Here is a 15,147-nt window from a genome sequence, read left to right on the forward strand (position 1 = left end):
TGCCAATTATGACTGCCAGAACTATTTATGAGAACATTTTTTTTTCTTTTCTTTTTGAGACAGAGTCTCACTCTGTTGCCCAGGATAGACTGCCGTGGCATCAGCCTAGCTCACAGCAACCTCAAACTCCTGGGCTCAAGCAATCCTCCTGCCTCAGCCTCCCAAGTAGCTGGGACTACAGGCATGTGCCACCACTCCCAGCTAATTTTCTCTATATATATTTTTAGTTGTCTATATAATTTCTATTTTTAGTAGAGATGGGGTCTCGCTCTTGCTCAGGCTGGTCTCGAACTCCTGAGCTCAAACGGTCCACCTACCTCGGCCTCCCAGAGTGCTAGGATTACAGGCGTGAGCCACCGTGCCTGGCCTATGAGAACATTTTATTACTGTCTCCCCCACTGGACCATGAGCTCTATGAGGGCAGGGACTTGGCTGTCGTAGCCCCAGCACCCAGCATGGGCCAGATACCCCAAAACTATGTGAACTGGTGAGATACAAATAAATACAGAACCAGGGTGAAAATCTCAGGACCCTGATATCCCAACGATACCTTCATCTTCATTGGGCCAGGCATGGAGGTCTTGGGAACTTCAGTCCCAGAGAAATCACCAACCAATCCACCCCCAGCTTAGATGGGGAGAGAAGTGGAAGCGACCACAGGTGTAAATGTTTAGAGTTTTAATGAGAGCTCCTCTCCACTTCTCCATCCTGCAGGCTCAGAGCTTGGCTTCAGGCTGGGAGCAGGGGCAGGGGTGGTACAAGGCTGGGAGAGGAAAGTGAGCATGGATGTGGCTGAGGAACTACAATTGGGAGCACAGGAGGGAGCAGGTGAGAAGGAGCAGAGAGGGGCTGCTAACCCCAGTCCCTGAGCCCAGTCAGAAACCCCAGTCCTTTCAGCATCCAGGAGCAAAGAGTGAAATCAGAGCATGTCCTTATCTGCAAAGTGGTGTTACCTCGTGGCCAGAGCACCAGGGTGGGGCTGAATTGGCCCCTAAGTGCCTTGAAGGGTGTCACTTTAGGTCTGGGGAGTCAGGAGGGGGTGCCACCTTGGCCTAGAGAACTGAGAGGGAGCATCATCTTGGTCTGGAGGAGCTGGAGGACCCCCTTGGGTCAGGAGGGCCTGAAGAAGGAAATCACAGGGAGTCAGGGAGCCGGTGATCAGGCAGGTAGTATGAGCAGGATGGGAAAAGCAAAAAGGAGCAAAACCTACCCTAAGGGTACAGCTGAACTCAGGAAACAAGAGCAGGCTGAGAGCAGGGAGCTAAGCCCAAGGAGGAGGAGTTAGGAAAGGCAGAGCAAGAACTAGAACCAGGAGATGGAACCAGGGGACCAGAAAAAGGACCCTGCCCAGGAGGGAAAATTCTGGAAGTGGAGCTAGGACCAGAGGTGTAGGCAAGGGAGTGCCGGAAGATGGCAGGGAATCTGTGCCAGATCGTGCGGGTCCGGTGGGAAAAACCAGGACAAGCCTTGTGAGCAGAAACCAAACTCAGAAAGGCAGAGCGCTAGGAAAGGTGCCGGTGAGCCCCGGGTGGAAACAGACGGGGGAGCAGCTACTTGCCAGGGGCTGGAGCCGTGCCTCAGGGGCAGGCTCAGAACCAGGGGTCAGAGCCAGGCCCCAGTGCCACGTCCAGGGTGAGGACCCCCTAGGGGAACCACATCTAAGCGTAGTGGAGAGCTGGTCTCCACGGCAGAGGGTGACCTATACCCAACACACAGTATTATCCAGGGGGGTGGAGTTAGTTCCATGGGTGACAGCAAGATAAGGGCTGGGGGTGACAGAGCCAGGTCCGAGAGGCGGCAAGATCTATTCCCAAGTGGCAGAGTCAAGTGGGGGAGTAGAGTCATCGCTAGGCCCGCGGCCCAGGGTCTTGCTCGGGCTCGGTCCCCGGCACGCCACGGATGTCCGGCAGCAGGCGGCAGCCAGCCACTATGTCCAGGCGCTCGGCCAGCGCGCAAAGGTCCCCTCGAGCCAGGCGCACACTATGAGCCGCCGCCAACCCCGCGGCCTGGGCGGCAGCCAGCCTGCCGGCCAGGGCAGCCACATCCCGGCCCGCACGGCGGTACACGCCGCTCACGGCAGCCGCCACGTCGTGGTCCAGCCTTGCCTGGCTCTCAGCCAGCCGGAGCTGCAGCAGCGAGCGCGCAGGGGCGGGTGCCGGGGCCTCCTCCGCGGCCCAGGCCTCCCCGGCCGACTCCCGCTGCACCACTAGCGGAGGCAGGTCCCTCGGCGCCGCAGTCGGCTCCGGGTCCGAGTCCGAGTCGGTTTCTGCGGCCTCCCCGGCCACCCGCAGCCCTGTGGGGCGGCCGCGCGTAGGGCCCGAAGGCCCCAGGTACAGCTCCTCCTCCTCCGACGAGGACGCGGAGAGCTCCGAATCCGTCTCGGCCGCCTCCCCCGGCACCATGGTCTCTGGCCTCCACGGCGGCCTCCGCCGACGACCCTGGGACGCCATGGAGCCGAGCTAGGGGAGAAAAGGGGCGAAGGAACAGCATGAAAGCCGGGCGCCTGCGGTGGTTAAAAGGCACAAGTCTTGGATTCCCAGCCCCTCCTCCGATTCTCTTAGCGCTTTGGGGCCAACTGCTTCCCCCATCTGGGCCTCAGTTTCCTCTTCTGTAAACTGGGTGATGACAGGAGCGCTACCAGACGCCAGGCTCTTCAGTGTACAGATGGGGAAACTGAGGACCAGCTCGATGAAGGGTGTGGGGCCTGAGTTCCCACAGCCCCAAACTGAGTTATTTCCGAATTTGCCTCCCAGCCCAGGCCACACCCTCCACACGGTCCACCAGGCCTGTCCCAGACCCGGAAGCACGCGGGCTCGTGAGCTGCTCAGGGGCCAGTGCCAGAGTCATAGAAAAGGTGACAGTCCAGCTGGACTCAGGAGAGTGTACTAATTAACGGGGCAGCGGGGGCTGCCGCCGAAGACCGTACCGGGTCACCGAAGCTCCGAGCCCGCGGGATCCGCTACCCAGGCGAATTGCAGCGTCTTCACCGTGGGAGGCGGACGGCTGCGGCCCCAACCAATAGGGGAGCGGGTTGGGCGGGCGTTGGCGGCCAAGTCACGTGGAGTCGCTCGGCTACCAACCGGGAAGCAAGTTCTCAGAACCAGCTTTGAGGGCGTGTGCTCAGCAGAGTCACGTGAACGGAGGTACCGCCAATAGAAAAGAGGTAGGGCTGGCTCTTCCGGGTTGTGCTGCGAGGAAAGTCTGTAGTGAACAAACAGGGGTTTAAAGAACCGAGTATGTCACGTGTAGCCAGGGGTTAGACCAATGGGAATGCTCGAGGACCCGGAAACAGGGAAGGAACAGAGGTGAGGGCGGAAGATGCTATCACGTATGGCCAATGAAAGGCGGGCTGGGCGCTCCCCCTAGTCTTCCGTACTCACGCGCGCACCGCGTGAGCCCGGAGAGGGAAGGCGGGGCTAGTCCCAAACACCAATGGAAGCAGGAGTAGGCAGGCTCCTGCCCAGACGCAGGAGGCGGGGCTTGCCCAGCCTGGCCAATGGGAGTAGGAAGCGGTGGGCGGTCTTTAGGAGCGCGAGGCTGGTGCATGGCGGGTGCTGGGCTGTTCGTGTTTCTGCACGCGGAGATGGTGGCGGAGCTGGGGGCTCGCGACACCGACCCCGGCCCTGGGGTGAGCGCCGGGCCCCGCGGGGAGGAGGCAGGGACCGCGACAGGATGGCCTCAGGGAGCGCAGAGGGCGCGTCAGCCCCCCGGGTTCGAACCCCGGCCCCGCCCCTGCCTCGCTGGGCGACCTCTGGCGCTGGCTTCTTCCTCTGTAAAGTAGGGTTCGCGACAGTGCTGGCCTCACGGGTTGTAGAATTGAGCGAGATGACTCAGGGTAGAGCCTTTAGCTCAAGGCCTGAGTAAGCGGTTAGTAACTATAATCTATTATTGGACATGTACTGGGGACTCGCCTCTGCCACTCACTAGGTGTACGACCCAATTACTTAATCTTTGTGTGCCTCAGTTTCCTCCTTTGTTAAATGGGCATCATAACAGTCCCTAAGATCAGAGTGGAACATTTATTCATTCGACAACCACTTACTGAGCGCCGGTTGGATTCTAGGCACTGTTCTAAGACAGACAAAATCTCTGTCCTGAAGCTTACATTTTAGTAGGGGAGTCAGACAGAAAATAAATTGAAATATGCCATCAGCTAGTGCGAAGTTCTATAAAGAAAACCAGTAGAGTCATGGAAAGAAGAGAGATGGGGTGGTGGATGATGGGGAAAAGCGTTTCTGACCAAGAGAAGGGAGGGAACAACAAGTCAGTGGATAAGTGGAGTGAAGGGCACTCCAGATAGAGGGAACAGTAGATTCAAATCCCTTAGGTGAGAGCATGTTTGGTATTTTGGAAGTTGGCCCTTATGAAGAATAAATGGGTTAAAACTTTAAAGCACTTAGTGCAATGTCTAACACATAGCCCTGAAAACATGGGAGCTCTTGTTACAAAATCTCTTACCAAGAAGAAAGGCTGGGGAGCTGCTTAATAATGGGGGCCGTGGTCACTTTTTTCATCATTATTATTACTGTGACTATTGTCATCATCTATATGCAAGACATTTTGATTGGCTTAGGTTTCCTTCCCAGATTAGGAATCCTAGGGAGGGTGTTACTCGTTATCATCTCAATGTACAGATGCTTCGAGACTTACGATGGGGTGATGTAAGTTGTAATGTTGTATGTCAAAAATGCATTTAATAATAATACACCAATGCACCTAACCTACTAAACATCCTAGCTTAGCCTAGCCCGCCTTAAGCCTGTTCAGAACACTTATATTAGCCTACAGTTGAGCAAAATCATCCAACAAAGCCTATTTTATAATAAAGTGTTGAATATCCCATGTAATTTATTGACTGCTGTACTGAAAGTGAAAAACAGAATGGTTGTATGGGTACTCAAAGTACGGTTTCTAGAAAGTTAAACCATTGTGAATCAGGGACTGTCTGTGGTTTCTTCTGCGTTCATTCATCCATTCATTCATCAAACTTTTACTAAGACCTGCAAAGGGCCAGGCCCTCCTTTAGGCTTTGGGGATTACTCAGTGAACCAGACAAAACTTGCCCTCCTCTCAGTACCTCATCCTTGCTGGCTCTCAAAGCGGAAACTCAGGAGTCCCAACATCTGCCTTTTCTCCCTCACCTCCAGCCCTGCCTATTCTGCTTTCTAAACGTGTGTCCCATCTGTCCCCTCCCCTGCCCTCGTCCAGGCTCCCTCCTCTTTGCCCCTGTGAAATGAGCCTGCTCTCTCTTCTCCTGGCTCAGCTCACTTCACTTGTCTTCACCAAGTTAGCACCTTTTAGTCTTTCAGATGTTGGCTCAAATTCCCCTTCCTCAGGGAAGCCCTCCCTGACCCCCAGTCTAGTGAGGGTCTCCCTTAGACATTCTCACAGCCCCCTTCCTGACTTTTTCCTTGGTATCCTTCGTCACACTCAGTAAGGATATATCCGTATGATCTTTTGATTCGTATCTGTCTCCTCTGCCAGACTGTGTGCTGTGTGTGGGCTGGCCCCAGGTCTGTGTTGATCACCACCTGTATACTCTAGCAGGCCCTCAGCGTGGATTTGTCAATGAAGTTAATGCAGATCCTATGCTGTGGAGGTCAGGGTGGGGGGACTGGGATTCATCTAGTATTATAAGCAGTAATAGCTGCTACCATGTATGAGCGTTTCCTGTGTGTTCTCATGGCTTCACACTCTTGATTTCATTTGATCCTCCTAACAACCCAAAGAGGTCGGCGTGATCCTCCCCACTTTGTAGATGAGGCTTTGATGGACGGAGTTCCTTGCTCTCAAGTGGCAGAACCAGGAATGTAACCAGGCCTCCCAGCTCCAAAGCCTGTGCCGTAAACTCCCGCTTGCATTTCCCAGTGTGTTCCCTGGAACTCTCCAGAAGGATTTTAATGGGTTTCTGTGGTCAAGCGAGTGTGGGAAACACTGGCTTATTCAGCCTTGCTCACCCCAGGGCTTTCAGAGCACACAGACATGGGCAGGGAGTCCTACCCAGCTGCCTCTGGGCTTCCCGTGCTGGGGTCCCACACCAGAGATTCTGATGGCACTCAGCTGGGCCTTTCCGTGTCGTGGCTTGAGAAAGGAAGGGCCTTTCCTGAGGCCACAGAGTGACAATCAAAGGGAAAATCAGGACTCAAGTGTCTGGCTCCAGAGCTTGTTGGTAGCACTGGTGGGTCTGCCCCTCCCACCAGCTCCAGAGTTCCTAGGGGACAGGGATGATGATGGCTCCTTCATCTGTGTCCCCACAGCACAAGTGCCCAGGAGCAGCAGACAGCGTGTGGGGCTTTTGTGATCTCCAGACCCTGCCTGGCACGGTGGTTACTTATGGTGGCTTATGGTGGCGGAATGGCTTCTCTTGGGCTGTCGCAGGTGGTTCAGTGGAAGGCTGGCCAGAGGGGCCCCGAGGGCAGAGGGCCTTTGTTCTCAAAGCAGGAAAAGGCTTTGGAGGAAGAGGCTGTGGTTTCTCTCTCCCTCAGGAGCTTTGAAGATAAAGAGACCCTTTGGGCAAAGGCGCCAATTCCTGACTGCTGTCATCCACTATGGTGACACCAGGCCCTGAAAGGGGGCTGGAGAACAGTGCTTCCGGGCCAGGCCTTCATCCTCCACGGCCCAGAGAGTGGGCGTGGGCAGCCCCTTTGAGCGGGGTCCGGGACGAGTGGAGCAGCTGTGCCTGTTCCTGGCAGAGAGGACACGGCGCTGAGGTGCGGTGCTGTGCATCTGAGGGCAGCGAGAGCCACAGAAGGGTTTAAACTGAGTTGTGTGGCCGGGCGAGGTGGCTCATGCCTATAATCCCAGCACTTTGGGAGGCTGAGGAGGGAGGATCACTTGAGGCCAGGAGTCTAAGACCAGCTTGGGCAACATAGTGAGACCCCATCTTTACAAAAAATTTAAAAATTAGCTGGGTGTGGTGGTGCGTGCCTATAGTCTCAGCAACTCAGGGCGGTGGGGGGGAGCTGAGGCAGGAGGATCCCTCCAGACCAGGAGTTTGAGGCTACAGTGAGCTATGATTGGGCCACTGCACTGCAGCCTGGGTGACAGAGCAAGGCCCTGTCTCTTAAACAAAAAAACTGAGTGAGGTATGCTGGGTTCAGGGCTCAGGGCCCAGATTGACATTTAGAAAGACCTCCGGGCCACATAAATGGGACAGGATGGGCTGGGAAGGTGCTGCTGCAGAAGCCCAGAGCAGAGGCTACGCAGGCTCAACCCGAGGGCGGAGGGCGGGCAGGGAGAGGTCTGAGAGTTGAGTGGGCAGAAGGTGGGATGCGGGATTGCTCGGGATGCCTTGGTGGGCGGGGAGCAAAGTGGAGGGAGATGGGGGTGGGGGCAGCTGCACTGGTGTCCCTGCTCCCACTCCTCACTCACCTGTTCACTGGCTGGTGCTGCTTTTCCGTCTTCCTGGGCCATTCCCCCAACCGAGAACTCCTCTCCTCTCTCTGTGCTTTTCTTAAGGGAAGAACCAGGGTTGCTCCTTCCCTGGGACCCCCAGCCCCTGCCCCAGGGAGTTAAACAGGGTGAGCCTTTGCCCAGGAGGGAGCAGGGCTCAGGCAGGAAGAGCCCAGCTCACGGCTCCCACTCCCCCACTCCGAGTCCCTCCTGCTTCATCCAGAATGTTCTCTGTTTTCTCAAGCCTCAGGATGTGTCAGGGCTTTGGTTTGCTTGTTTTTCTTGGTGGGTTTTTTTTTTTTTTTTTTTAAGGCAGAATCTCACTCTGTCACCCCGGCTACAGTGCCGTGGTGTCAGCCTAGCTCACAGCAACCTCAAACTCCTGGGCTCAAGCGATCCTCCTGCCTCAGCCTCCCGAGTAGCTGGGACTACAGGGGCATGCCACCACGCTGGCTATTTTTTTCTATTTCTAGTAGAGATGGGGTCTTGCTCTTGCTCAGGCTGGTCTCGAACACCTGAGCTCAAGTGATCCTCCCAGCACCCAGAGTGCTAGGATTGCAGGGGTGAGCCACCGCTTTGCTTGTTTTTCATTCATCCTCCTTGGAGCTCCGTGGCCCTTTCAGTCTGAACACAAGAACCTTCCTTTAGCTCAGGACATTTTTCTCTTATCATCTCTTTGATTATTTCTTCTATTGATACATTGTTCCCCGTGTGTCCTTTGGGTGCTCAGATGACTGTGAGACTTTGTGGATCCCTTCTATGCATTTTATAACTCTGCTGTCATTTTTTCTTTTACTTCGTGTTTTTTTCTCACCACCCTGGGAGGTGTTATCTATCTTACACATTTGTCTATTATTCAGCTCCTTGTTAACAAGTGTTTATTTTGGCCACCATATTGTTCATTTCCAGGAACTTTCCTTTGTGTCTGATTGTTCCTTCCTGTTTGGTGGATGCCATCAGTAGCCACACTGATAAGGCTTCTCTGAGGGTTCCCCTCTCTTCCTTGCATTATCTCGTTTCCTCCCAGTCGGTTGTTGTGTAAACTCAGCAGAGGCGGCGGTGGGGTGAGCCCCAGACAGTCGCTGACTTGGGGCTGGGCTGTGGCAGAGTCACAGCAATGGGAGTGTTCCTACCTGGCCAGCCCTTCTGTTCTTCAGAATGATAAGCCCCTAGTCTCTGAAGAGTTTTTGCAGGGACGTCTGTCTTTCTGTTGAGGAAACAGGCTGTGATGGAGGCAGGTGGGCGCGTCCCCCTTCCTCCTTTCTGCCCTGTCACCTGCTCATCCTCTGCCCAGCCCTGCCCACTTCCTCTTCCTGTCCCTCCTGCCATTATTGCCCATAGCCCGGCCACTCCCAGGCTTCTTGGTTCAGCAGATACCCAGTCGGCCTGGGGTCCAGTGGGGCCGACAGTCACAACAGCTGTGTATCGAGCTGCTGCCACGTGCCAGTCACACCACCTCTGTGAGCAGGGACCGCCATTGGCCCTGTCGCACATGTGCAGAAACTGAGGCACAGGCCAGCTAGATAACTGCCTGAGGTCACGCATCCAGTAGGTGGTGGAGCCGCGATCCACAACCAGGCAGTCTGAAGTTCATGGAAGGAAAACGTGCTCTTGCTGGAAACGCTTCCAGACTTCCCTCCACGCACCCGGACCGGCTCACCCTCTGGGGGTCGCTGTGTCGGCTGCCACCCGGGCTTGGAGTGCTTCCCAGCCCCTGCTCCTGCCGCACAGCGCCTCCTCTCCCTCCGACGCAGCGCAGATGGGCTTCCTCGGGGCCGCCCCAGCCCTCCCGGCACAGCTTCCTCCCCTTTGGCAGTCACCGCGACTGCAGCGAAGCCGCCTTAGTCCTCGCTGGCTCCTCATCTAGAACGCCAGCTCCGGGAGGGCAGGGACTGTCTGTGCCCCACAGTGGCCGGCATTCAGGCAACATGTGTCACACTGGCCCTCGGGTTGGCTGCTCTTGTCCGCAGGGGAGAATGCACCCGCCGGCCTGGGCTGCTGGCCCTGCCCCCGCTGCCTCGCCAGCCCACCCTTGGGCTTGAGCTTGGTTCGTGGCGGGCTGTGCTTTTTGGTGCTGGGTTTGCCCTGCTCTGTGCTCCCTGGGTCCCCTTGCATTCAGTGCCCCAGCCCTCCCGCCAGATTGTCAGTTGGCGTCATCTGGGCACCTGTCACCCCCACCAGGTTTGGGACAGGAGCTCCTGGAGGACATCCAGGAAGTGTCTGTGGCATGAACAAGGGACGGTGGAGTGTCCTCACGAGCAGGGACACAGATGCCCTCTGGCAGAGTGGAGCCCAGGCCCTGCTTCCAGCTGTCCTCAGGAAGGGGGGTGACACAGGAGCAGTAGCCCCGCCCCGCTGGGCTGTTCCCGGTGCTGGGATACGTCTGCCCACAGAACAGAGCGTAACAGCGGCTTCCGTCTCGGGGCTTTCCTTGCGGCCAAGGGCTTCGTCCCCCATCAGCCCAGGGCTGTCTCCTTGTGTGGCAGACACAGGCTGTGAGTGACCACGGTGGCAAGGCTGCCTGAGCCCGGCTCGAGGCGCTTGGCTTGCACTGACCAGCCCCTGCCCTCATGAGGCTCCCAGGGAGTCGCTGCTGTTAACGTTTTCCTCCTTTTACACATGAGGAAACTGAGGCACGGGCAATTAGCCTCCGCCCCAGGTGCCACACCTGGGAAGTGTGGGGGCAGATCCGAACACAGGCAGTGGCTCCAGAGCCCTACACTGAAGTCACGGGCGGGGACCTCCCACCCGTGCCACTGTGCGGATGGTGGCTATTTCCCCCTCGCCCTGTCTCTTACGCCCCCGCACTCATCTCCTGCCCATCTTTCATCATCACACCCTCCCCTGGGCCCTTCCTGTGTGGCCGGCCCTGCTGTGCCTGAGGAGAGCAGCCGGTGACAGCAGAGTGGGCCAGTGCAGTCCAACAGGAAGCTGTGTCATCACCCGGGCAGGCCAGGCCTCGTGAGGGGGCAGGCAGAGGAGGGGGCACCTGGTTTGAAATGTGGGCAGCTCTGCTCAGGACCCCGGATCCCAGCACCACCACCCCCCAGGCGGGACTCACTCCCAGGCGGGACTCACCTCCGTGGCAGGGCAGCCGAGCTGTCGTCCCGCCCGTCCACCTTCCAAAGACGCCCCCTGGCTGAGGTGCCTTTGGCGGGTTCTTAACCCCTCTGAGCCGGTTCCAGGTGTGAAATGCAGCCCGATGGGCTTGCTGAGGTTAGATGAGCATTTACAGAAAGCACCTGGCACACGCTACACAGCAGGTCCTCGCATAGCGTCATTTTGTTAAAATGCTGATGAGAAAAACAAACCATTTCCCGGGGCTGCACGTTCTCCCCACGTCTGCACGGGTTTTCTCCACGTGCTCGTCCCCTCCTGCTCGTCCCCTCCTGCATCCCAGAGGTGGCCCTTAGGTGAATCGATCTGTCATCGTGGGTGTGTGTGTGTGTGTGTGTGTGTGAGCGTGCCCTGTGGTGGGACAGCACCTCGCCCGGGGCCGCCTCCCACCTGGCTCCCTGAGCTGCGGGGACAGGCTCTGGCCACCTGCGACCCCGAACTGGAATAAGTGGGTAAATAATTATCTTACTTGTTTTCATTCCATCTTTCGTAAATGTATGTATAGTGCACGTTTAGGTCAGTGTATAACGTCCAGAAGTGGTTTGGTCTTTATTCAGAAGTTTGGTGAGGTTTTTGTGACCGGAAATACGAGGTAGGAGCTTCCCTCTTGTTTATATCAATTAGCCCACGGTCAGATTGGTTTCATTACCCGGCCTCTCACTTAGAGTGGCCGTGATGACATTCAGCGAGGACTTACTCTGTGCTCAAAGCCTGAGTCTCCACTTTGGTCGCCTCTGTTTACCAAGCACCTCCCAAGTGCCAGGCCCTGTGCTGGCTGGTGAGGGCCACCCTCACAGGGCTGTGTCCTCAACCAGTGACAGCGCAGAGTGGCCAGGGCTGGGGTGGAGGACCCGACCTGGGAGGGAGGCAAGGAAGGCTTCCAGGAGTCGGCAGAGGGAGCAGTGAGTGGAAAGGCCCAGAAGCCTGAGCCTTCCAGGCCACGGGCACCCGGTGTTGCAGGGGGCAGAGGACCGGCTGGTGGAGGGGGGCCAGGGCTGAGGCCACATGAGGCCCGCTGGGGGGTGGGACCCGCTCTCCAGGGCCGGAGCTGGGTGGAAAATTCCCATCCGCCAGTCAGATGGCTCCATTGCTCGTGCGGCCCTGGAGGGAAGAAGACCACGGTGGCCACTCCCGAGGGAAGATGGTGGCCAGGTGGTGGCCGAGAGACAGGGAGGAAGGGGTGGGAGGGGCTCAGGCCAGTGACTGCAGCTCCTGAGAGGACCCAGTGGGAGGGTGAGCGTCCTCCCTCTCGGGGTTCCACCTCCGCCTCTTCCCTGTCCCCCGCTTCTGGTCTGCGGGGCTCTCTCTCAGGAGCACGGTGCCTCGTGCCACGAGCCGTCCTGGGTGTCCCCAATCTGGGCGTCCCCCTCCCCAGCTCACTCCAGGTCAACCAAGTAAAAGAATCCACAAACCTCCTCGCCTGCCGCCCTGCTGGCCACACGCAGGCGCGTGGACAGACACCAGGCGCAGCCTCCTGGTGTCCCCGCCTCGCTGCCTCACAGTGACAGCGTAGCCCCTCCTACCGTGGACCCTGGCCTGCCCTCCCCAAGCCCCCACGTGTCCCTCCCAGGGACCTTGGCCAGTATTATAAGGCACGATGGTCACAGTTGACTTCCAAGCCCCCCTTCCTGAGGCCCAGCAGCACTCTAACCACAGACCCTTGGGCAGGTCACCTGGAGCCTCTTGGGGGGTCACAATGCCACCTCATAGGGTGTTGGAAGGAATCACATTGAAGGCGCTGGCAGTTCTCAGTGGGTGTTTTCGGGAGAGGAGGGGGAAGAGCCTGGGACGCCCGCCATGCTCCTGGAGCAAGGGGAAGCCAGGCCTGGGGTCGGTGGGCGTCCGGGCAGCCTGCGCGCTGTGCAGGGGCGGATGTGGGCGCAGGCGGGTGCCTGGAGGCCCGGCCCTGCCCAGGCTGCGAAGCCCCCCCACCCCGGGGCTCCTCACCCCTGAACTGACAGGCGCAGGCAGGTCTGTCTCGGAGTCCCCTTGCAGCTGCCTTGCAGAGGCTCCCGCTGAGCCTCTCTTCCTGGCCTTCTAGGGACAGAAGAGGAGCCTGTCCGTCCTGGAGGGCACAGGCTTCCGCGTGGGCCAGGCTCTGGGCGAGAGGTGAGACCAGCCCCGCCGCCCCCGGCCTGCCCCCACCTCGGCTGGCAGGGGCGGGGGGCGGTTTGCACTGCCCGGCCGGCCTCCTCCCTCTTCCTCACCCCATGGCGTCCCCCCGCCCCAGCTCCACGCACCAGCCTGGCCCAAGTGTCTGCCCTGCCCCCCAGGCTGCCCCCGGAGACGCCGGCCTTCAGGGAGGAGCTGGATGCCCTAAAGTTCCTGTGCAAAGACCTGTGGGTGGCCGTGTTCCAAAAACAGGTGGACGGCCTGTGCACCAACCACCAGGTGGGTGCGCCCCGCGCCCCTCCCGGTCCCTTGCCACCCCTGACTGGCGGCGGAGGTTGGAACCAGGGAGGGCCGAGGAGGGGAAACCCCTGTTGCTGGGCGGCAGGGACCCAGGCGTCCCCTCGGCAGCCGCGGCCCTTCTCAGGCTCTCTGTCCAATCCTCTAAGGGAAGCCAGGTGGCTGCAGAGGGGCTGCTGCCACCAGCACTGAGCCCCCGTGCGGGCAGAAGGTCCCTGGTGGTGGCATTGCCCGTCAGAGATGCCGCTCTGTCTCCATCTGGCCCGAGCTCCCGTAGAGCCCACGCTGTGCCCGGCTGCTCCGGGGCCCAGGTCCCCAGGTTGTCACCGCAACCCTGGGAGGCAGGGACTGTTTCCCGGGAAGCCACGCAGACACAGGGCAGGACCACGGGTGGGCACTGACCCCAAGTGGGGAAGCCTTGGGCGCTTCCCCAACTCTGAAGTGGGGGCGGCCACAGTGGTCTTGAGGGGGGAGTCCCAGAGCCCAGCCCTGTGGGGTGGGGGCTGCTGGGTCCTGGCTTCCCCTCCCCCCCACAAATGTACAGGCCCAGCCCCCACCAGCCACTCCTCGGCCCCCAGGGGACCTACGTCCTGCAGGACAACAGCTTCCCTCTCCTCATCCCGATGGCCCTGGGCCTGCAGTACCTGGAGGAGGCACCCAAGGTATGGGGCGGGGGCACTTCCTCCACGCCCCCTCCCCCTGGCTACTGACCCCCCAGCCAGGCCTCTCCCCAGGCCCAGGCCCCGGGTGCTGGCCTCCCCTCCCCTCCCGCAGCCGTCTGTGTCCCCGCCCCAGTTCCTGGCCTTCACCTGCGGCCTCCTGCGAGGCGCCCTGCGTACCCTGGGCTTCGAGAGCTTGGTCACCTCCTCCGTGGCAACCCTGCCCGCCTGTGAGTCACGGGGAGGGGCGGATTCTCCTCATCCTCGTGTGCTGGGGGCTCCAGAGCTCTCCCTGCCCTGCGTGGGCGCCAGGGAGGCGGGCCCAGGCTGCCAGGCCCCATTTTACAGACGGGGACTTGGGGGCCAGAGAGCTTGTGTCACCTGCTCGGACCACACAGCTAGTGCAGGCCCGTCTGTAACCCTGGCTGCTTCGTTGGCGGGTGCCATCCCTGAGGGGAGAACACTCCGGAGACGTCTAACATGTCTTCCCAGTGCGGGAACCCGGGCGGACCTAGAGAGGTCACCCCGGTGGGTGCTGCCGTCGGGGCTGAGACAGCCAGGCGGCCTGCCGGGTGGGGTGGCCTGTCAGGCAAGCTGGAGCCCCATTCCTCCTGGGGACAGCCTGCCCCAGAGCCTGCAGCCAAGCCACCTCCCGCGCCCAGTCATCTTCCGTCTGCGGGTTCCCTCTCGGCGGGGACCGGGGCCCCAGCGGGCAGGACTGCCCGACGCATGCCACGGGAGCCTGTGCTGGGCCCCTCCCCGGGCCCACACGCATGGCCTCAGTGCACCTAGTTACTCACAGCCCCGGGACGCAGGCCACACGGGCCAGGTGGGCGGGAACACCGCCCTTTAACTGTGAGGAAACTGAGGCCCGGCCCAGGCTGTCAGTGCGGGCTGGGATGAACATCTCTGAGCCGTCCCGGCGCCCTCTGCCTGCCTCTGCCCCTGGCCCCAGCCCCGCGCTAAAGCCAGCCCTTCTCTTGCAGGTAAGTTCCAGGTGGTGATCCGGAAATCCTGAGGGGCCCCAGGCCCCGGCCAGCCGAGCCCCACAGCTGCCCTGGCCCTCAGCCCCCTGGGAGACAGCACCCGGCTTGGCCCAGGACCCCCGGGCCACTGCCTTTGGGGCTGGTGGTGGGGACACCATACTCTGGAGTCAAACGTGCTCAAGGGGTGGGTACCAAAGGGAGGGGGTGTCACAGGAGACAATAAAGGTTGTGTGTGTGGAATCAGAGTCCAAGGGGGGCATCTAAGGAGCGACCGTCACAGGTGCTGTGGGGAGGGAAGTACCCCCTGCAGCCCCCCAACCCTCAAACCCTGCCCCCCTGGGCCCCCTCCACTCCCAGCCCCTGCCTGAGCCCTGGAGCTTGTCACCTCCCTCCCTGCACACCTGGCAGGGGGAGGGTGGCCCCCGGTGGCAGTCTCAGCATCTCTGCTGTGTCAACAAGTCTGGGGCTGCCCCCTGCCCAGGGGGGCACACAGAACCGAGCCTCGCCCTGGGGAGCAGTGCTGAGACTGCCAGGGCTGAGCACAGATGGGGGGACGGACACCCTCCACTCCTGACACGCCACAG

General features: G+C 59.7%; 2 protein-coding genes across 4 annotated transcripts; one reads left to right on the forward strand and one right to left on the reverse strand.

Moving 5' to 3' along the window:
* Window positions 1-663: 663 nt before the first annotated feature.
* Window positions 664-3,008, reverse strand: BLOC1S3 (biogenesis of lysosomal organelles complex 1 subunit 3). Its single transcript, XM_045531440.1, has 2 exons — window positions 2,927-3,008; window positions 664-2,459 (listed from the first exon to the last, which is right to left on the reverse strand). The coding sequence occupies exon 2, from the start codon at window positions 2,448-2,450 to the stop codon at window positions 1,848-1,850; it is 603 nt and encodes a 200-aa protein (XP_045387396.1). The 5' UTR covers window positions 2,451-2,459; window positions 2,927-3,008; the 3' UTR covers window positions 664-1,847.
* A 515-nt stretch (window positions 3,009-3,523) lies between these two features.
* Window positions 3,524-14,811, forward strand: TRAPPC6A (trafficking protein particle complex subunit 6A). 3 transcript variants are annotated; one of them, XM_045531442.1, is made up of 5 exons: window positions 3,524-3,628; window positions 12,551-12,618; window positions 12,783-12,900; window positions 13,497-13,580; window positions 14,564-14,811. In XM_045531442.1, the coding sequence occupies exons 1-5, from the start codon at window positions 3,545-3,547 to the stop codon at window positions 14,579-14,581; spliced, it is 372 nt and encodes a 123-aa protein (XP_045387398.1). In that variant the 5' UTR covers window positions 3,524-3,544; the 3' UTR covers window positions 14,582-14,811. The 3 variants fall into 3 exon arrangements, with proteins under 3 accessions (XP_045387398.1, XP_045387397.1, XP_045387399.1); XM_045531441.1 differs by having other exon boundaries at window positions 3,545-3,628; window positions 12,740-12,900; XM_045531443.1 differs by lacking the exon at window positions 13,497-13,580 and having other exon boundaries at window positions 3,545-3,628; window positions 12,740-12,900.
* Window positions 14,812-15,147: the final 336 nt, after the last annotated feature.

This window comes from Lemur catta, chromosome 19, assembly GCF_020740605.2.
Source record: "Lemur catta isolate mLemCat1 chromosome 19, mLemCat1.pri, whole genome shotgun sequence".
Taxonomy (NCBI): domain Eukaryota; kingdom Metazoa; phylum Chordata; class Mammalia; order Primates; family Lemuridae; genus Lemur; species Lemur catta.